This window comes from Coturnix japonica, chromosome 2 (genome assembly GCF_001577835.2).
Source record: "Coturnix japonica isolate 7356 chromosome 2, Coturnix japonica 2.1, whole genome shotgun sequence".
NCBI lineage: Eukaryota > Metazoa > Chordata > Aves > Galliformes > Phasianidae > Coturnix > Coturnix japonica.
In genome coordinates this window covers 3,518,770-3,539,824 of record NC_029517.1, presented here as the reverse complement: position 1 = coordinate 3,539,824, position 21,055 = coordinate 3,518,770, and the positions used below count along the sequence as shown (strand labels likewise).

General features: G+C 46.5%; 2 protein-coding genes across 5 annotated transcripts in view; both read left to right on the top strand.

Annotated features, from left to right (window-relative positions):
• The first annotated feature begins 13 nt into the window (after window positions 1–13).
• On the top strand, window positions 14–19,625 carry KIF9 (kinesin family member 9). 2 transcript variants are annotated; one of them, XM_015852948.2, is made up of 21 exons: window positions 14–89; window positions 509–605; window positions 2,127–2,292; window positions 2,386–2,492; window positions 3,117–3,341; window positions 4,726–4,809; window positions 4,932–5,024; window positions 5,569–5,716; window positions 6,242–6,306; window positions 7,363–7,440; window positions 8,028–8,096; window positions 8,498–8,602; window positions 9,208–9,263; window positions 9,603–9,693; window positions 10,723–10,844; window positions 11,451–11,633; window positions 13,188–13,396; window positions 14,487–14,666; window positions 16,226–16,341; window positions 17,850–17,954; window positions 18,546–19,625. In XM_015852948.2, the coding sequence occupies exons 2-21, from the start codon at window positions 510–512 to the stop codon at window positions 18,651–18,653; spliced, it is 2,406 nt and encodes an 801-aa protein (XP_015708434.1). In that variant the 5' UTR covers window positions 14–89; window position 509; the 3' UTR covers window positions 18,654–19,625. The 2 variants fall into 2 exon arrangements, with proteins under 2 accessions (XP_015708434.1, XP_032298837.1); XM_032442946.1 differs by lacking the exons at window positions 8,498–8,602; window positions 9,208–9,263; window positions 9,603–9,693; ... (5 more) ...; window positions 17,850–17,954; window positions 18,546–19,625 and having other exon boundaries at window positions 7,389–7,440; window positions 8,028–8,101.
• A 1,181-nt stretch (window positions 19,626–20,806) lies between these two features.
• Window positions 20,807–21,055, top strand: part of SETD2 (SET domain containing 2, histone lysine methyltransferase) — a 43,760-nt gene continuing 43,511 nt past the window's right edge. For all 3 annotated transcript variants that reach the window (XR_004306317.1, XM_015852945.2, XM_032442944.1), the window contains exon 1: window positions 20,807–20,954. Coding sequence is in view for 2 of the 3 variants with exons in the window: in XM_015852945.2 (XP_015708431.1) it covers window positions 20,917–20,954 (38 nt within the window). In the remaining variant the exon portion in view is untranslated. The remainder of the gene's footprint in view (window positions 20,955–21,055) is intronic.

Below are 21,055 nucleotides of genomic sequence, written 5' to 3'. Positions count from 1 at the left end.
CTCCTACTATTTCCGGTGCTGTGAGGCCGGAAGTGCTGGTTGCCATGGGGACAGTGCGCGCAACTCTAGGCCTGGCTGAGGGGGGGCAGGTAGGCCGCACCATGGCGACCCCCCTTATGACCGCCCTCCATCTGCAAACAGAGCTTCTGGCTGCCTTTATCCTTTGAATATTGTTCAAAAGGAGAGGGACCCTTCCCCCTTGAGTACTTATTGTTCAAAAGAAGAGTTTAGAGTGCTAAAGCAGCCACAAACATGGTTAGATGACCAACAGATACATAGTTTGCCTCATAGTGTTGTAATAAATGCTCCTCTATAGGCAAAATCCAATTAAAAATCAGGCTTGGTTATCCCTAATGAGCTGGAGAGTGTCGCATTTAGATTTGGCTATTTCATGTCTTCTAATGGAAGGCAATACTCCCAGCAGTAATGGCTTTCTCCATACACTGAGCATTTCTTGTAAGGGAAAGAGATTATTATTGATTATTCTTCTTTCTCCCCCTCTATATAGAATGCACGCAGTGGAAAAGAAAGTCCGTGCCTTTGTACGAGTCAAGCCAACGGCTCAGTTTGCTCAAGACGTCATCAAGTTTGGGCCAGACAACAAGGTAGATAGGAACAGATTGCGAGTGTAAAATGTTTGGAATTCAATGTCAATTCTTTTTCCCAAAGGAATTCTTCCATTCTGTGAAGTCATACATTATTTTCTGGCTAACTACCTCTTGAGTTGGTGTCTGCAATCGTGTCAGTGGTTTACATGCCTCCTGTGGTGCAATCACTAATAGAAATACTGCAGAGGGCTGTGAGTTATCACTTGAGGAGTGCCCTGTGATAACCACCATTTCACCCTAAGAGGTTTCACAGAATCACACAGAATGACCCGGGTTGGAAGGGACCTCAAGGATCATGTAGTTCCAACCTCCCTGCCTGGCAGGGCCACCAAACATACACATGTACTAGATCAGGTTGCCCAGGAGACCCCATAGAGACCCCATAGACCCCATAGATCCCCATAGAGACCCCATAGAGACCCATAGAGACCCATAGAGACCCCATAGAGACCCATAGAGACCCATAGAGACCCCATAGACCCCATAGAGACCCCATAGACCCCATAGACCCCATAGAGACCCATAGACCCCATAGAGACCCATAGAGACCCATAGAGACTCCATAAACCCCACAGCCCCCATAGAATCACAGAATGACCTGGGTTGGAAGGGACCTCAAGGATCATGTAGTTCCAACCCCCCTGCCTGGCAGGGCCACCAAACATACACCTTTACTAGATCAGGTGCCCAGGGCCCTGTCCACCTGGGCTTGAACACCTTCCAAGGACAGGGCATCCACAACCTCCTGGGCAGCCTGTTCAGACCTAACCACTCTCCTAGTGAAGAACTTCCCCTAACATCCAACCTAAATCTTCCCTCTTTTAACTTAAAACCATTTCCCCGTGTCCTGCTTATTATCAGCCTCTTTCCAAGAGTTTATCTCCCCTGGTTATAGGTTCCCTTCAGGTATTGAAGGCTGCAATGAGGTCACCCCGCAACCTTCTCTTCTCCGAGCTGAAAGCAAACCCAACTCCCTCACCTGTCCTCATAGGAGGTGCTCCAGCCCCCTGATCATCTTTGTGTCCTTCCTCTGACCCTTTCCAAATCATCTCCATCTCTTCTTGTACTGAGGGCTCCACACCTGGACACAGTACAACAGATGGGGCCTCACAAGAGCAGAGCAGAGAGGGACAATCACCTCCCTATCCCTGCTGACCACCCCTCTCCTGATGGAGCCCAGGATCCCATGATCCCACCGTTTCCATATGGTGCAGTCTGTTTCTGGTCCCCATATACAAGTTCCTGACTTGACCTTCCTCATTAATACAGACCTTCATTTGCTTAGTTAATAATTACTCTGGCACCTCAATTCAGACACATCAGTGAGAGATGAGCCTAGCCACATTTCCTTTCTTTTTCAGTGTATCTATTACTAGAATATGCCACAAGGCTCAATAAAAACACATTATTTGTGCTCCGTTTCCTGCTCACCTTCAGCTCTTCAGTGGGTGGATATTTTTTGGACTATATCTCCCAAATCTCTATTGAAGTTACCTTTGTTTCCTTTTTGGGTTTCAGAGTATAGGCATATACATCCAAAAAGATGCCAAGAAGGGAACTGTGAATAACTCACAGACTGACTGGTCCTTCAAACTGGATGGTGTCCTGCACAATTCCTCCCAGGAACTGACGTATGAGACTGTAGCTAAGAAACTGGTGTCTGAAGCTTTAACTGGCTATAATGGTAATTTGCATCTATTCATGTTATTTGATGTTGAGTTTGAGAAATGCAGAGATTCCCTCCCGAGTTTACTCTTTTGCTTTCAATCTTTTCTAGGTACAATAATGTGTTATGGGCAAACAGGAGCTGGTAAAACTTATACAATGACTGGAATAGCTTCAGAGTATAAGCATCGAGGAATCATACCCCGAGCTGTCCAGCAGGTACAGAGTATCTGAATGGGGATAGAGACTGGAAGGAGTCGTAAAAACTCACTTGTATCAGTTATAGCTGATACTCATAAAAATACTTTTAAGTGATGAATGTGTTTCATTTGATCTCCAGGACTCCTTTTCGCTTTGTGATCATTAAGGAGAGAAAGGATCCTGTTACTTTGTACCTCTGTTTAACTATGCTGTGACCTTGTGCACTGATAGTGGTGGTATTTCAGAGCGGGATGGGCTGATACAACAGTGTGGGGGTGTTATGGATACAGCCTGAAACAAAGGTGGGAGGAATCATGTAGCTATGCTGTCTTGTCATTTACAGAGCTTGTTCCTGTTTGATTCTCCTAGTTCACACAATGGGTTGCTTCCCAAATGTAAGAAGGTCTTCAGAAGTGTTGTTTTCAAGAACATTGCTCTGAGACACTAAACTAAAATCAACTAAAAATGTTGACTTATCCTATCAGCCCTCAGGCAACCACGGTTCCGAATTAGCTGTGCACACAAAGATGAACTTCTAGCTGTTCATAAAGCCATAAATAGCTTCCCTGTAAAGCCATAAATAGCTTATAGCTCTGTTTGTGAGCTAGCCCTGCCTCTGACTACTTCATTATCCTTGTACAGGTCTTCAGAGCAATCGCACGTTCTGTTGATTCATTCGTCACTGTCCGGGTATCCTACTTGGAAATCTACAACGAGACATTGTGTGACCTTCTGTCCACCATGAGAAGCAGTGAGGACAGTGACATGGAGATGGCTATAGTGGATTGCCCACAGGGTGTTTATGTGAAAGGCTTATCTATACATTCTGTTAGCGACGAGGAGGATGCTCTGAATCTCCTTTTTGAGGCAAGAAGCAACCAATATTATGCTTTATCTGTTGGTTATGTTTCTTGGCTTAGCTGAGGGAAGTCAGTGACATGGGGAGTGGGTGGTCAGGACTATTCAGCCCTCTCTACTCTCTTACAGGGGGCAGAAGTACTGACAACTCTTTGTAGTCCATGTTCTTCCAAGGAAAATGCCCTTTCTGCAGGGATTCTGAAAGATCTCTATAGAGAAACCCTGGTTTTAGTGTATACCAGAGTAACTTGAGTGATGGAGGAAATATGTAAGGGGTGAGACCATGGAAAATAGCTTTAGAGATTTCAAGCAGCACCAAAATGGTTCAGGTAGCCAGAGGCTGCCTTCATGTCATAAGACTTGTCTGACATAGCAGCAAACTAAAATTTCCTTGGTTATCAACAAAGATGTCAGTGAGTGCATTAATATGAAGGAATATTTGGGATCCCTTTAGATCCATCTGCTGACCTACACTGGAATTTTTGGGATGGTCATAGCACAGGTCTACCAATAAGATCTTACAGCAGGGATGTCCACTCAGTGGGTTATATTTGTGAAGGAGGTTTGCTTAACTTGTGGTTATATCCTTCTTTATACAGGAGTGCTTTATTTCCTAAGGAAAACATGAGTAAATCATTAGTTCTGTTTGCAGGAATTGTGTTCTTACCAGGAGCCATCTGGTGTCCTTAAAATATTTGACTTGCCTTTTAATTAAAGGAAGTGTAGTGCCCTAAGCTAGGCCCCATCATTCATAACAGCTTCTGTTTTCCTTCTAAAGAGTAGAGGGAAGATGGCAATACGCCTTAACTTTCACGCACTTGTGTAGAGGTTTTCACATTCGTTCTTGATCCTGAATGTAGACTCTCTAGTGCAGTGCCAGTCACTGACCTTCTAGCTCTCACCAGATAGACTGGCACTCCTGTCAAGCTGTTGCAACATCATTTGCAGTGTTGTTCTGTTTCCCTGCAAGTATTATACAAACCTGTGGCTAGCATACATGTGGTTTTCCGTGACATTTAAAGCCTGGGGAGCTCTTCGGTTCTCATCAAGAAACTGAAACAGCTGGGGAGGTGCTGAGTCTCCACAAGGCTTAATCGATTGCTCTTTACAAAGCCACACATCTGTAAACCGAGCCCTAAAAGTGGAAATACAGACAACATGGTTTCTGGTAAAAGGCGCAGATACAGTGAACTGATCCTTAGTAATGTTGCAGAAATGCTTTCAGGAGCCTTTGAGTAAGAAGGTGAGGCTAATACCACGTGCTGCTGCAATGGCTGCTCTAACCAACCGAACAAAGACTGAACCATTACTATTCTTATTTCAAATTCCTATTTCTAATTTCCCTGGTGCAGAAGCTTGAAAATACCATCTTCAATTCTGCCTTCGTTTGCAGGGTGAGTCCAACAGAGTAATAGCGGAACACACACTGAATAAAAAATCATCCAGATCCCATTGCATCTTTACTATCTATATTGAGGTAAGAGCTCCAGCAGCTTTTTCTAGGGACTCTAATGGTTGAAGAACTTTACGTGTCTGGCTTTTGCTGTGTTGTCAGTTTTGCCTGCTATTAAGTATGCTTTACTTTCTTTTCCCCTTCAGTCTCGTTTCAGAGTCCTCTCAGATGACAGATGCATTCATTCTAAAATCAATTTAATAGATTTGGCAGGCTCCGAGAGACTGAACAAGACTGGAGTAAGTAATGGAAGAAATGCTTCAGTCCATGGTGGGCAATCCAGTAATTGGAATTGAAATTACAGGGCTTTCACAACAAGATTCAGCCTCTGACCCAGGCTCAGCTAGTTTATCTGGCTCTTGTCATTCCTCTACAAAGGAAAGTGCCAGAACCATCAGCCTTAACAAGGAGCTCATGATTATCCTCTTCATTCCATGAGTGACAATGCAAATGTGCAGCCCTGGGCCACAGCAGGCAAACTCTTAGAGAAGAAACTTTCTTAGAGCATGAAAACTCACCAGCCGATTACCACAGGTCCCATGTGATGTTCTGTATTGATCACAGTAGAAATCCCACGTTACAAATACATCCTTTCCCCAGTGTGAAGGCAGCTAGCAGGCCTGGTAGACTTCTAATGAAAAAACTGAAGTCTCTGCAAAATTGTGTTTTCAAACTGAAAGGAGTTCTACAGCACAAATTGATTTGAATGAAGTCGCCATCCTGTTCTGCAGTTCAAACAGAAACGCCTGTTGTGGAAGCCTTGCCTTTTGATTTCCCTTGCAGTCTGGATGGCGAGTGCTGAAGGAAGCTGCGTACATCAACAGGTCTCTGTCATTCCTTGAGCAAATGATCATTGCCCTGGCTGACCCAAGGAGGGAGCACATCCCATTCCGGCAGAGCAAGCTCACTCATTTCCTCAAGGACTCGCTGGGTAAGGGCTGTGGCTTTCAATAGCCTCAGATAGAATACATGGAAAATAGTGTTTCAATGAGCCTGTCTATTCTGAACTCTTAAACATAAACACATAAACTCAGAGGGATGTGTGAGGTATTTCACGCATAAGTGATTCTATGATTCTATGAAGTCTTGCATTGCTCTTACAGGAGGCAGTGGCGATGTCCTGTCAGATTATTCCACATTAGCCAAGGGCTTTTAAAATCCTCTGCTCTTATTTATCCAATTTCAAGCTTTTACGGTTTGTATTCCCATTTTCTTACTGCACAATCAACAGGTTAAAAACACATTTCCCCTGCACTTCTAAGTCATTCTGTGCCACTGTATCTGGAACTTTGGAGGGGCAGTTGCAAACCACCCGTGGTCTTTGTTGCTTCTTCTATTTTCTATTCTCTATCAGCATGTGATGTATTATTTTCTATTAAAAAAAAATTAAAAAAGGAAACAACAACAAAATTAAACTCTTTACTGACTTTTTTTTCCCTCCAATCTATTGTTCCAGGAGGAAAATGCAATACTGTCCTGGTGGCGAATGTCTGTGGGGAAGCTCTGCATGTAGAAGAGACTGTAAGTTGAGCAGATTTCTGCAGAACTGAAGTCTTTTTCACACTCCTGTTGCAATTGTGTTGGCCAGAAGTTAAAGAGTATTCTCTGGAGGGCTGTGGCAGGAGTCCCAGGGAAACATCCTGTCTCATCCATCAGAAAACTTGGATAGCTCCTCTTATCTCAGCTGCTCAGAGAACAGATTGCTCTTGTCAATCTGCTTTGTGATGCAAACTATGCAAACCACCCTGAATTACAGCAGGTCCAAACAGTTAAAATCCAAGCACGGCTGGATGGTATTAATTAAAATCCAATTGTTGTTGGATCAGCTCTTGCAAATGTGTTTTGAATGATACGTGACATCACAAAGTCAATGGAATAGCACCAGTTCATGTCAGAACTGAAATGGCTTTCAGCTGGTTTTTGGGATGCTGGAACCAGGAGTAGCATCCTAACAGTAAGGCTTCTAAGCTGTGAAAGAATAAAATTGGCAAAAGCCTTACTGTGTGAAGTGGATCATCCTAACCACATCTGTGACACAGGGACACCTTTCTCTTTGCCAAGAGCCTTTTACAGAGCAAAAAGGGTAAACACAGTCACCTGCTATGCAGCTATGATCAAGGCAGAGTGCTGTTCAATCATCTCCTATTTGTGTTGTGGTCGCATCTAGAAACAAGGAAAATTACCCAGGAAATAGGAAGACTTTCTGGCTGCAGGCACAGCTTGTGAGATACAACAATTACAGGAACTAAACCTGAAAGGCTCTGATATATGTCTCGGGGTTATTAGGATGTGCTATTTCAATCCGAATTGAGATAGGGGATAATTCTGTTACACAAAGAACTGTCCACACTCTAAACAGAAAGGACAAAGACATCAGCTGAAGCTGGCTCATCACACAGCAGCCAATGAGCACTGGAAGATACGTTCCTGGAATCAGAAAACCTGTAATGCTGGATGGAGTTAAATAGATTTTGCTTTGCTATGTGCTGGGATCTGATACAACTGAATTATAAAGATTATGAATGTTATATCCTTACCAGTATATCTTTCAGTTACTTAAAAAAACATGTTTTTCAGTTGTCTTCTCTTCGTTTTGCTACCAGAATGAAATGGATCACATCAGAGCCAGTCATTAATGTGACATACGACTCAGAGGTACGTAGAGAAAGGCAACTGAAGGAGTTATGTTTTCTCATTTCATTAAGATTTAGGATAATTGCCTTAAAAACCTGAGAGAGATTTGGTAGTTTAATGAAATACCACTCATCAGCCAGCCTGAGACTGACTGAATTCAGGTATATAAGAAAAAATAGATTATTTTAAAGTCCTGCCTACATGGAAGTTAATGATGGAACTCCTACAGAGTTCAGTAATGGTCAGAGTGGAGCACTGCCTATTTCTTTGCTTTCAAGATAGTATTTCTATGTCCTGAGCCTGAGAATCCCTACAGTACCAGAACAGGAAAACAGCAAGTTAATAAGCAGGTGGCCTTTCTCTTGATGGCTTGGGCTGGCTCTGCAGGCAGTATATGCAGGACACAACAGAAGCTGTCCTGTTGGAAGCCAATCAGAGGCAAAGTGTTTTCCAGGCTCACTATTTCACTAATGCAAACCTGACAGCAAACTCTGGGGGAGCTGGCACACAGCTGTGATGTTATATAGCAGCTAGCTATATGCTGCTTTTCAGCAGGTGTTTTCTTTCCCTAGTGGCATTCGGTCCAAACCCTTCTGTTTTCCTTCCAGGGGACAGTGAAGGCTTTGGAGAAGGAGATCAGTCTTCTGAAGCAGGAGCTGGCCCTGCATGACATCTTGGTGAGGAACAGGCTGTACCACCATGGATGGACCTAACTGGGGCTTTGTCATGATCGTTGTTGTGCTGTGGAATCAGTCATTTAGTATCCATCATGACTGTATTCTTCTTTCTCCTTTCAGCATAATCTTATGCGGTTTAGTCAAATCTCTGTGCTGAGACTATGTTGTAGCTTCACTTGTCATCCAGTATAGATTTGTTTTGTGAAGCTGCCTTCTTCTTTGGTTAAAATCTGAAAGGGAATACATTGCTTTCAGCACGCTTCCATGTCCCATGTCCTGACAAGAAGCCACAATCAGAAATTAAACACGAGGCTGCCCTGGCAGAGGAAACCAATGTCAGCCTGGCATTTGCTTAGATCTCTGTAATCCATTGACACTCAGTTGTTCGCTTTTTGTCTTAGGTAAATCATTCTTTGGTGACTTATGAACCTCTGACTGATGTCCAGATAGCAGAGATTAAATCTCAAATCCATAAATATCTACGAGGAGCCATTGATGAAATTGATGTAAGTAGCTTTTTAAGTAGAAAAAAACTTATATACTGCTTCCATCCCATTTTATTCCATTAGGCAGGAGTGGAGCAGAATAAAGGCTCCACTTTATTCTTAAATCACAGTTAAGTCCAGAGTCTTAGAACACGGCAGACCTGAGTGCAGATTCCTGCTCAGCTACACGCTCCCCATTACTTGCCTGTTCATGCCTCTGTTCCTCTAAAACAGAGATAGTGCGCCTCAGTGACACCAACTAGATATGATGGGTGAGAGGACTGGGCATTTCTGGACAACAGTGAAAAGAGAAGTGAGTTCATAATCTGCAGGGTGGGTCACTAGGTGCCCTCTGTGTCATTTGTAATATTACTGTCAATAATTGGTTACCTTGCTGACTGTGCACTCCATGGAATTAACCACAATCTATCAGATGCCTCTCTCAGAGCAATCAATGTATGTACTTCCAGTCAAATACAGTATAAAGGTATCTCTCCTTGAGTGCTCATGCCCACATATGGGAAAGCAGAGCCCTCACAAGCTGAAATATTTGCATTGATACAACTGACCACAGAGCATGGAAATACTTACTTGTGTTTTCTCTGTATGCATCTTTTCCTCTATAGATAGTGAACTTCAGGCAACTCCAGGAGGTGTTTAGGCAGATCAGGCTGTTTGTAAGGTAAGATGTTCAGGGTTGATACATTTCACAGTAAGGTTTAGGAACCTCTTTTGGGCTGAATGAGGGAAGGTAGATGGCAGGCTGGGAAAAATCATGAAGATGAGGGCAAACAGTTTCCATGTCATGAAACAGAAGAGAACAAAGAGGGATGAGGTTATTAGGGCAGCTAACCAACCATTCCAGTCATGGTCTGGCTAGGCAGCAGATCGCAGAGTCATTCTTCCAAGTTGGAAAGGACCCATAAGGATCATCAAGTCCAACTCCTAGGTAGATTTTTCTACTATAAGAGTGACAGCACAATGGTAAAGGGGCTGTTGATGTTTTCTGTTTTTCCCAAAGACAACAGGAAGGTGAAGTGGAAACCAGATTACGAAGCAAGTATGTTCTGATAGACAGAAACGACTTTGCTACTATTGCTGCTGCTCAGAAGGTAATGGTTGGTGCTTGGGCCCTGCCCACAACCCAATTCAGAATTATCTTCTTTGCTTCTGAAACTTGAATTGCCTCAAGTTCTCAACTTCTCCCCATTGAAATCTCAACTCAGAAATACTGGTGTGATGAGTGAGTGCTCTAAGCAGAGATGCATCCATTTGCAAAGTAATATTCCTATCAGCTGAGCATTTGGCCCATGATCTGAAGAGAATAGTTTACAAGACAGGAATGAAGGAAGTCTAAGCTGACATAGGAAGGTGACCAGTCACCCAGATCACCTGCATCTGATGAGGCCCCTTTTAACCCTTATAATTTCTTGAGCAATGTAAGTGTATCCTACGGAAACCATAAATGCAGCTGTGGACTCTGATCTATAAGTTTATAATTATTTTTCATTGCAAAATTCTTTCTCTCTGAAGTGGTTATTTCCTCGCTTTGCTTTCACCCAGTAATGTGGATAAAACAATCATTATCTGCTCTGCAGGGTCATCTGTTTGTTCTGTGGTTTAACTGTAAATGCTTTGAATATCTGGGAGGAAAAACACAAGGGAAAATGCAAAGTATTTGCCTAACAGAAAAACACATGATCCCTATAGTATAAAAACTGTAATTCTCTTACACTAAATGAAGACTTCTGAGGATGCTTCTCTGTTGCACTATTGCTGATGCTGTTTGTGTTATGCTTTGGGATACTATCAGTGAAACACAATGAATGCTGTCTGAATTGTTCAGAATCTACAACCCCTTAAAGTTTGGGGGGGAAATTTATAGTAAAAGTTTGAACTTATTTCCATGACACGAGACCCTCTAAGTATGTGAAACATTCAGCACATGAATTTGTGGATAATTTTGGCTTTTAATTTGTACTTTATAGATGTTTCCCTGTAATACATGGTAGTGAACAAAGATTTCCAGATTAGATGGTACAGCAAGATGAAGTCACTATTGGGTATGGGCCGGATATCATGGCCTAGACAGCTGCGAAGCTTTACCTCCTGGTCCATGTCTTATTTCTTCCCATGTTCAGGTGGGTATAGTAGATTTGGATCACCATTTGTTGAAGAAACAAGACGTGGAGACCAAACCTACCCCAGTTTTACCCAAAGTCGATGAGAAGAAGAAACCCAGGGCAACCAGTGAGCGGACCAAGTGAGTTCAGCAGCCAAACTGCTCTCCTCATTTTTGTTTATATTTTTTGGATAAGATGTTGTCACACATGGATGGAGGCAGAGAGGAAGCAAGGAAGGGAACAATCTGGTGATGACATCAGGAGACTTGCTAAACCTGAAGGTTATCTTTAAAGTGTTAGGTAGAATGAGATCTGCCAAGTGGAAAGGGAGGAGGGGGCAGTGGACTGAGAAGCAGGTATGGAGTGAAACTGAGAAGAGGTTGTGAGGGGGAAGGGGAAACAACCAGAAAGAAAGATACTAGAATTCATAGAATTGATATCCCTAAGTGGGCATCACTTCTGTGATTTGGTTCCTCCCTGATATTTCCTTTAAATCCTTGAGATGGATCACCAAGGCTTCAGTAGCTGCATGAAATGGGGGACCTCTCTGTGCAGTTCTTCTTTAGGAAGATGGAGAGAGGTCTGGTGAACACCTTCCTGGGTCTCAATGTAGCTACACTAACTATCCCAAGCAGACCAGGCTGGTGTTGTTTATTGAATTGGCAAACCTAACACCTAGAGAGTGCTTTGGTTCCAGTGTCCTCTTAGAAAGAAATTAAGCTGGTTTATCTTTTCCTCTCTTTCAGGAAGGAAGGAACTAAACACTTGTTTTCTGGGAAAGACTTGACTGCTAACTTGCCACCAAAAAATAAGGTAATAATTCCCACCAAGGATCTGGATGTGAAAGAGAAAGAAAGGAGTGAAGATATAGCAAATATTGATGCACAGCCCCCAAAGCCAGTCACTGAGGAGGATTCCCAGCATCCCAGGTAAGCCTACAGGAATATAGCACAGGAGGGCAGCACTGGTTTGCATTTCTTAACTGATGCTGTTGATGGTGTAAAATATGCACAGGGTAGAGAGACCAAAGATGGAGAGAGACCATGAGGATGTGCTCAACAGCATGCAGCTGTTCAGCTCCCAGGAGCTCAGCCAGGACCCCACACTACCCAGCCTGTGCACCACTTTTCCAATCTCCATCCATCTGCTGTTGCCAAGAGCTCCCAGAAAGCAATGCAGCTTGGAATTATTAGGAGTATCTGCATTGCCCTTGTTGCACATTACTGCTTTTTTTCTTGTTCCTGCAGCTGGGAAGAGCATCTCAGGGTGAAGCTTTCCCAGGAGAATTTGGTACTGAAGCACCTTAATGTGTTTGTTATTGGAACAGGTTGTCTAAGGAGGTTGTGGATGCCCTTTCGATGGATACATTCAAGGCCAGGCTGGCTGTGACTCTGGGCAGCCTGGTCTGGTGGTTGGTGACCCTGAACATAGCAGGGGTGTTTAAACTAGATGATCATTATGTTCCTTTTCAACCTAGGCCATTCTGTGATTCTATTGTGTCCTTCTATGCCCTCTGCATGCATTTTAGTATTCTTCTCAAAGCTGTGGCTGACAGGGAAGGCTGCTTCTCCAGCTGCATGTGGCACAACCCCAAGTGAGCTGAGCTGCCAAAGCTGTAGCAGTCCCATTGGCCATTGTGAGGTGCTTTGCCAGCAGTTTGGCATGAAAGCAGTCTCACGCAGCCATTGGAATGCTTGAAAATGCCATTAGGAGATCAAGCCATGGAAAGCGGTGGTTGGTTTTGCTTTGAGCAGTCTGGACTGAGGGACGTGAAGACTTTAAGCTCCATTCTGCTACCAGACCCACCCCGCTGACCAGGAACAACCAGCAGTGCAGAACATCAGCATGTTGGAGTGTGGTATATATCTCTCCCGAGATGCTCTTCTCTTGCTGTGTGTGCTTTGTGTTGAAGTAAAATGTGCTCTTTGCGGGGGCACATCTGCCTCAAAGCTATTACAGGGAAAAGTCACAACTGGCAAATGCCACTTTGAATTCAGTCTTTCAAAACAGGCTGAGCTTTAAAGGCCACGGGAGGCAGCACTGTAGAGTAGCCAACTGTATGCAGCTCAGGACTTCGCTTGGCAGACGTGGCCAGTCTGTTCTGGGAATCCAGAAAGAAAAGAACAAAAGCATTTCTGTTCAACAATAGGGAGGAACAGGATTAGTTGGGTTTTTTTTTCTGAAAATTCAAACCATTAGAAATCCTCTTTCCAGGAAAGAATCAATTCTGAGACATCTGAGGAATGTGGCTTCCATGGAAATAACTCTTGAGGGAGTTATGTGTGTGTGTGTGGGGGGGGACAGACACATGAAGGCTGGCACAGAGATGGTACCAGGATGCAGCTGGCACAGTGGGGTCCTCAAAGGTCCCATTGAAATACCATCCACAAACCTCAGCGATGGCCACTGCCATGGTCTCGCTGCAGGGCAGAACAGACTGACCTCCCCTCAACTCCATGTCTCCTCTTTGAATTCTGTTGCAGCTCCCCTCCATCCAGAGAAGCGGCATTTGAGCAATTCAAGGAGGAGTGTGGAAGTGAGATCAACCGGATCTTTAAAGAGAACAAAAGCATCCTCCTCGCCAGGAGGAAGAGAAGCAGTACAGTAGCCCGGAGAATCAACATCATCAAACAAGAAATAGAGGACATCAAAAAGGCTCTGGAGGCTCAGAAGCAGGAGCGGTTGCAGCAGGGTAAGTCATAGAGAATGGCCAGTAAGAACCTGGCAGGAGAGGGAGCTTCTGGTTTCAGTGGTGGGATCACTACATCTCACTGCTGCTTCCCATCTTTTATCCCTTAGCTCTGCACCTGGCCTTGTAGTTTGCCACCTGATTCCTCCTGCATTGGAGCCCTCAGCACTCCTCACTCTGTGCTTTGCTGACAAATGCAGGTCAACGCAGCACAAAAATCATGGGGAGTGTGCTTGGCCTTACTGTGGCAGAGATTTATTGCATCTCATATAATCATAGAATTTACAATACAATTGGGCTAGAAGAGACCTTAAAGCTCATCTAGTTCCACCTCACAGCCATGGGCTGGTTGCCCCCACCAGCTCAGGCTGCTCAGGGCCCCATCCAACCTGGCCTTGAGCACTTCCAGGGATGTGTTCATTCACAGCTTCTTTGGGTAGCTGTGCCAGTGCCTCATTGCCCTACAGTCTGATTTCATCTAGATTAGTGTCTGGCTTATGGAAGTCAACATCCCAAATTGCAAGGTGCTAGAGGGAAAAATGGGGTAGGTTCCTTGCTACTCTGCTGTGCTGAGGTATTTGTTAGGTAGAATATGCCTAAAAAGCTTGTCAGATTTTGTGCTCCCTACATAAAGGGGGAATGAAAGAGAAAGGGAATGGTCAATAGGAAGAAGGCCCTGACTCGTGAATGATGGCCCTTGCATCAGGCCCACAGTGCACAGCTGGCTTCCATTTCTCTTCCTACAAAACAGCTCTTCTGTCTGTGCTCTGTGAGCTGCCTCTTCCCATAGGGTCTAACCCTACGAGACACAGAGCCCTAAGTGACACCTCCCAGCAGGCTGCCAGGCCCAGTCCATGCTCTTCACCTGCATCCTACAAGGACTGATGGCTGAGTGGGTTCAGGAGTTCAACTCTGATTTCTGCCCCACACCACTGCAGCGCTGTCTTTGTAGAAAGCACGTCTAAGGAAATACCAGTTGTGTGGTTAACCTCAGTGTAACTGGGTAGCTACCGTGTGGTTCAAAGCATCATTACTTTGCTTCGTCCCTCTCCACCCTCACGAGAAACCTTAATTTCCTTTTCTCACCCTCCAGGAGAGTACGTTGATGAGGAAGGACACCTCATCATTGATGAGAAGGAGTTTTTACTCATCATGAAGCTGAAAGACCTGAAGGAAGAATACAGATGTAGCTATGCTGAACGGCAGGACCTGAAGGCAGAAATCCAGTACTGCCAGCAGATGGTGGACCGGTGCCGGAACAAACTCGTCTCAGGTACTGGCACATCAGGGCAGCTTCTGAGCAGCATCCAGCAGATCTGGAGTGCTCGAGAACATCTCAGTACTGAAGCACTTCATAGACTTGTTGCATATACAACAAGCTCCTGTCGTTCTCTGTTGTGGCTTTTCTCATCGCCGTCCTGATTTGCTTTTACTTGATGATTATTTATTTATTTATTGACATACCACTGAATTTCTATAGATTCTCTCTCACAGATAATGACACACTGCTCCCTGGTCATGCCACTAAATGCACTCCTATGGGATAAGAGCCAATAGTAATGCTCTCGCTGATGGCACTGATTCCCACTTTTGATTTTCTTTTAATATGGATGGTGGGCTAAGGAATAACACCTGCCTTTGGCTCTGAGCTGCACTGTGTACCCCTGGGAGATCAGCATTACTCACATTTCAGCACTGCAGTAGGAAGCAGAGCTCAGTCATTTTAGCCTGTTCTTCACACTGAGCACAGCCCTCGTGCTGATGAGTCACATCTTTGCTTTGCATGATCTGGGCAAATTCATGGTGTGCTTCACTACAGGCTGCTCAGTTTGAGTCTGCAGGACCAAGAGGGTGGTCCTGTTGTATGCCTGGATTTATGCTTGTGATGGAAAACAGTAGGTACACAAATGCCAGTGTCCCAAACATTTGGATGCTGTGGACATAGCAACACTTCATTTCCTATCAACTTGCCAGAGCACAACTTGTATCCATCAGTAAATCTCACACTGAATGAAATATCTGGCTTATTCCAGGAGGTACACGGGGTCAATTAATAATTGTACACTAAGTTTGCCACTGATTGCTGTTGGACCTGGGTTTGGCACTTTTGGGGTGCTGTTTAAAAGCTCAGGCATGGACCCACTCAGCCAAATACTATGTGTCATCCCAGAGCAAAGAGGTCAGCTCAGAGCTGAAACCAGGGTGAAAAGTCGGCAGTGTTGCATCATGTCCACAGTGTCTGCACTGCAGGGTCTGTGTTTAATATTGCTAATTACTCCTGACTCCTGTGGCACAGTGCAGTGGGTCATACTGGGGGATGCTGCCTGTGCAGAAGCTGCTCCAGATGTGAGAAAACATGCTAAAGGGACATAGCAGAGCACAGCTGCTTTGCTGGGAAATGCCCAGTGTTATAAAGACGTCATGCCCACTGCATGGCAGCACCTGTTGTGTGTTATCACTGGCTATTATAGGATGGAATTCGGCCGTGCTTCTTTAGCATTTGGGATTGAAATCTGACCCTCAAATGGCCTGGCCACTCGAAATTGCCAGCTCTCTGCTCCCAAGGTGCTCGAGGAAGCCGGCTGGGTGCAGGAGCACTGCCACCTGGTGGCCTGCCTCTTTTAGGGACTGTCCCCAGGGCCACTAGGGCCATTAGGTCCAATAGGCTACCTGACAGTGCCTGGCCTTATGAACGACTTGTTCTCATACGTTAAAACTTAGAAGCTTGCAGCACTGAGATCCTGCCTGGCCCATGGGCAGGGAGCTGGAAGAAATCCACCCTTGCGTCTGGTCACTACATCCCTGTTTATTACAACCCACTTTGCTTTGCAGAGTTTGAGATCTGGTACAGTGAGTCCTTCCTCATCCCCACATACGTGCAGAATGCCCTGAAGCAACATGGCAACATCAGACCTGGAATGATTCCCATAAACAGAGTTATGTGCCTGGTGAGTTTTCCTGGCAGCTTTACTTCTTCTTGCTACCCCCGTGTTGTGTGGTAATGAGGGCACAGCTAAGCCTGTGGGAGGAGAGCTCTGCCCCTTTCTCTGAGCGGCGTGGCACTGAAATGCTATCTGACATGATGCAGAGAGCAGCTATCTGGAGGTGCATCTTGCATTCCCGTCATCCTCACCATGAAGAGGCTAAAATAGGACAGAGTGATTGAAGCACCCAGTCATCTGCTGACTATCAGTAACCAGGCAAAGTGCCCAGAGGTGCAAGGGGTAGCGGGGAGGCTCGTTTCCAGACTGCATGATCTGTAATGTTTACAGCCAAACTATTGTGTTGCATGTTGTGGCAACTGGTACTTAGCCAACCTTCTGCTTAGAAACCAACTCTTTGGGGTATCCATCCTCTTCTGTCATTCATGACAACGGACATTTCTCTTAAGCTTTTATTTACCAGACTTCTTTGCATTATTCTCCTCTGAAGTTACTCCAGTCCTTCCTTGTTAAATGTCACACTTGAAACCTTAATGCTGTTTGATAGGAATGTGGTGGCGGGGCTTCCACTCTGACACAAGCAATGAGTGCATCCCACCCTGTCTGCATCATCTCTGCCTGACCCCTGCAGACCCCTTCTGGGTAGCTGTGTGGACATGTTGTAGGTCCATCTGTCTTTGTCCATCTTGCTTTTTAAACAGAATGCTGCGATATACCAGCCTGGAAAAGATGCAAAATCTATGCAGAGAAGAGACCAAAAAGCCTCAACCAAAGGAATAAAAGGCAACCCAAACCCCTTTGTGGTGTGTCTAGTGAGGTCAGCAGGGAGACTGACTGTACTGCTCCAGGGTGTCAGTCTTTGGGGAATAGAAGAAATCCATCACCAGTCACTTTTACTAAGCAGGGTTACTCAGTGTACTCATAGAAACTCCCTTAATGCTTTCCAGCCCTGGATTTGTTGTCATCGCATCAATTAAAACCCAAAAGATGAATGAAACGTGCCTTTTAGCAATGTTCTCCAGCTGTGTCAAGTTGATGATGTCACAGGCAGAAATCTTCACACAGAGGTTAAGCAATGTCCCTTGGAATGGTGTTCAGTGCTGGCTTCTCTTTCTGCTTTCCCTGGGCAGGTCACTGAGGTTCCCAGTTAGTGCCATTGCTGGTATTCCTGGAGAGGTTTCCTTCCCCCATTCCAGTGTGATTCTCCATTGCTCCCATCAGGATATGCACCTTTTCCTCGTGGTTTGAGTCAGTTTGGCCATTTACTTTTTATTATGCCAGAAAATCACTGTTACCTTCTGCAAGCAGTTCATGATCAAAAGGTGACCAAGGAATCTGCCGGAGCACTCCTTACACATGGACACATTATGGCTGATACCATGATTCCATGCTTCTGTAGCTCTAAGAAACCAACCCCTTCCAGACTTGAGGCTTTTGAGAACCAGTGTTCAACACAACAAATGGCGTCAGCCACAATGTGCGCTTTTCACATGGTTCTGTCTTTCTGATGGCAGGAGGAAGATGAGCAGGACAGGTTCGAGCAGATGCAGGAGGTGATGCTGCCCTATGGACCGGATTCTGTCGCATTCTACAGGGCCAAAATGAAAACTGATCAACAGGTGATGTCATCTGGACCCAGTTCCCTGTAACACCATCAGTGTGTGTAGTGAGAGTAGCTCCATGCCTTGCTGCAGGGCTTCTGGGCCTGGCGCAGTTTGGCCACAGCCCTTTGGAACACGTTGGATGGGTTCTCCAGCACAGAGAAGCTCTTTGAGATGTTCATTGACACTGGCTGATGTACAGGTCCCATCCTATTGCTAAAAAGCAATCCCAGCACTTTACACCATTTCTTCCCTGCTGCCAAAGGACTCACCATAAATCACCAGAGAGGCCCTGAGCTTAGTGGGACTTCAGAAAGATTATTAGGGCTGCACTGTTTTATCACTATGCATACATCACAAAACTGATACCTCAGTTCTCACAGTGACGAGAAGCTCCCAAGCTGAGCCCTAAGGGCTCCTTGTACCCTCCTTCAAGCTCAATGGCATTTGCCACCAGCAAAGCAATGCTGCTGTGACCACAGAGCTGCACTCCCTATGGTTCCTATTTGGGCAGGTTGGAAAGGGTGTTTATTTTGGCAGGGAAAATCATTTCACGGTGAGACTTCTGTTCTGAAAATAACTGGTTTTTTGTTTGTTTTCTGTTGCCAGCACACATTCAACAGAACCATGTCGTCCCTCAAGCTAATGCATAAGAAACCCGGGTACATCAGAGCTGCAGGGAAGGATAAAGCCCTGTCATTTCTACGTGTCACATAGTGAATTGGGGCTCGCCTGGTGTTCAGCACAAGGAGGATGAGCAATGTCACTTCATTGCCACAACTGGTTTATCAAAAATAAACAGAAGGGAAGAAAAAGACAGTAGCAAAGAAACAAGTTGGTTTTGTGCAGCTGGAACAACCGTTACTGGTAATCAGACCCAGAGCTCCAACAGGATGCAAGCCAGGGAGCTGAAATAGCACTGCTTGTTTTGTGGGTGTCCCTGCACCGTGCAATGTGGTGGCAGAGGGGTGTCATGGGCACCTTGAGCTGCTCCTGCCCTCCTTCCTCCTGCGGACAGAGCCTCCCAGCCTTATTCTCACCTGTATGAGCATCAAGGCAGTCTGTGCTGGCTCCATCCTGACAAGGAGGAGTGGGTGAGAGCCCTCAGACTGAAGCAGCAGGGTTCCAACAGCCTGCTCTGGAGATAGGTGCACACAAGGAAGCATTTCCACCAGCATTAGATACAACAGTGTTGAGTTACAGCAGCCTCCCTATCCCAGGACAGGAGAATTGGGCACTGTTTGCCCACTGCTCTCCAGCAAAGGTAGTTCTGATCCAATCCAGGTTGAGATCATGGTGCCCAGCATTGAGCAGAGCACACTCAGGGCTTCTGAGTCCTCCAAGGGACATCCCTTGCTCTGCTGACTGCATCCAACATAGATCTGTGGCTGGGAAGGGCAACCTCTCCTCCCCAACCTGCTGCAGTTTGCATGGTTGACCTGGTTGTGGGACATCCCCCCTGCAGTGCAATGCAAAACCCATCACTGTAACTCTTCTTCCTTGCTGGAGCTTTGTAGGCTGCTCCATCCACCACAAATTACAGCATCCTGAGGGATTTTCACCTGAAACACTGGGTAAATTAATTAATCCAAGCTGTTTGCTTGGCTTTAATTCCTTGCAGTTTACTTTGTTGCTGTAATATCGCCTGCTCAGCCCAAGGGCTAGTGATAACAGTGTGTGTACATCAGCCTTTTCTTTGTAATAATCAATTTCCAGAGGCTTATAAAGCAGCTGGAAGTTCAGCACAGGCAGAATTTCCCAAGGAAATGAGCTTTCCCCCAAGGAGAAATAACATAATCCTTGAAAGGGGCAAGAGCAGCTTTTAACCCTCTTGGGGTGTTCGTGTACAGGGGGTGCTGTGTCCTGTGGTGCCAACGTCTGTGGGTGTGATGGATCCATGGAGTTCTGCAAAGTGGGTCCCAGTGATCCAGGTTGTCTTGGTGGTGTGGTTGTCCCAGGGGTCCTATTGATCCCATGGGTCCCAGTACTGACCCCTGGGGTCTCAGAGCTGATCCCAGGGCTCCCACTGATCTCAAGTGTGATCCTGGAGTTCCTGGTGACCACAGGAATGATGGTGTCCCAGTGCTGATCCTGTGGGTCTCACTGATCCCAAAGGCCCTGGTTGTCCTGTTGGGTACTGGTTGTCCCGGTTGTCTTGGCAGTCCCAGAGGGAGGCTGTTTGCTCTACTGACGCCCAGTTGTCCCATTGGGTCCTGATAATCACATTTGTCCCAGTAGGTTCTGCTTGTCTTGGTTGGTACCATGTTATCCTGGTACACCCTGGTTGTCCCATTTACTCCCAGCTGTCCCAATAGATGCTACTTATCCCACTTAGTCCTGGTTGACCCAGTAGCTACCAGCTGTCCCAATGAATGCAGATTATCCACGTTGCCCTGTGAGGTTCTGGCTGTCCCAGGTTGTCCCGTTGGGTCCTGGTTGCCCTATTGGGTCCTATTGTGCCCATTGGGTCCTATTGTGCCCTATTGGGTCCTATTGTGCCCTATTGGGTCCTGGCTGTCTTGTTGGGTCCCAGTTATCCCGTTGGGTCCTGGTTGCTCCGTTGGGTCCTGGCTGCCCTATTGGGTCCCGGTTGTCCCGTTGGGTCCCGGTTGTCCGGTTGTCTCCCGTCTGTCCCGTTGTGCCCCGCTGGATCCCTGCGCCGTTCCTCAATCCCGTTCGGAAGCGGAGGGGGGGGAAGCGGGAGCGGCGGCGGCGGCGGCGTTGCGGACGTCGCTGCGGGGAGGAGCCGGGCCGTGCCGGGGCGGATCGTGGCTCGGCGGGCGGGCAGGGCACGGCGCGGCGCGGATGGCGGGGCCCCGCCGGCGGCCGGTGCAGCGCGGGGCCCCACGGAGGATGTGAGGCGGCGGCCGAGGAGCCGAGCCCCACCGGGCTCGGAGGGCGGAGAGGGGCTCCCGGCCCGGCCCTGCCCGCGGGAGGGGCCGCGCTGCCCTCCCGACCCCGCGACAACGCACGTCCCACCATGGGGGACTTCTACGACCCGGAGCACCCCACCCCGGAGTAAGCGCGGCCTGCGGCCTGCTGGGGAGCTGGCCCCGCGGGGAGGCGGTAGGCCGCGCATCCCCGGCCTTGCGTGAGCGGCGCGGCCGGGAGCCGGCGGG

Bases quoted from the DNA above. Each gene is read 5' to 3' on its own strand.
- KIF9 (XM_015852948.2), top strand. From the start codon at position 510: ATGCACGCAGTGGAAAAGAAAGTCCGTGCCTTTGTACGAGTCAAGCCA. The intron at 606-2,126 runs GTAGATAGGAAC...TTTGGGTTTCAG, and splicing joins AGTTTGGGCCAGACAACAAG to AGTATAGGCATATACATCCA. The intron at 16,342-17,849 runs GTGAGTTTTCCT...TTCTGATGGCAG, and splicing joins TAAACAGAGTTATGTGCCTG to GAGGAAGATGAGCAGGACAG.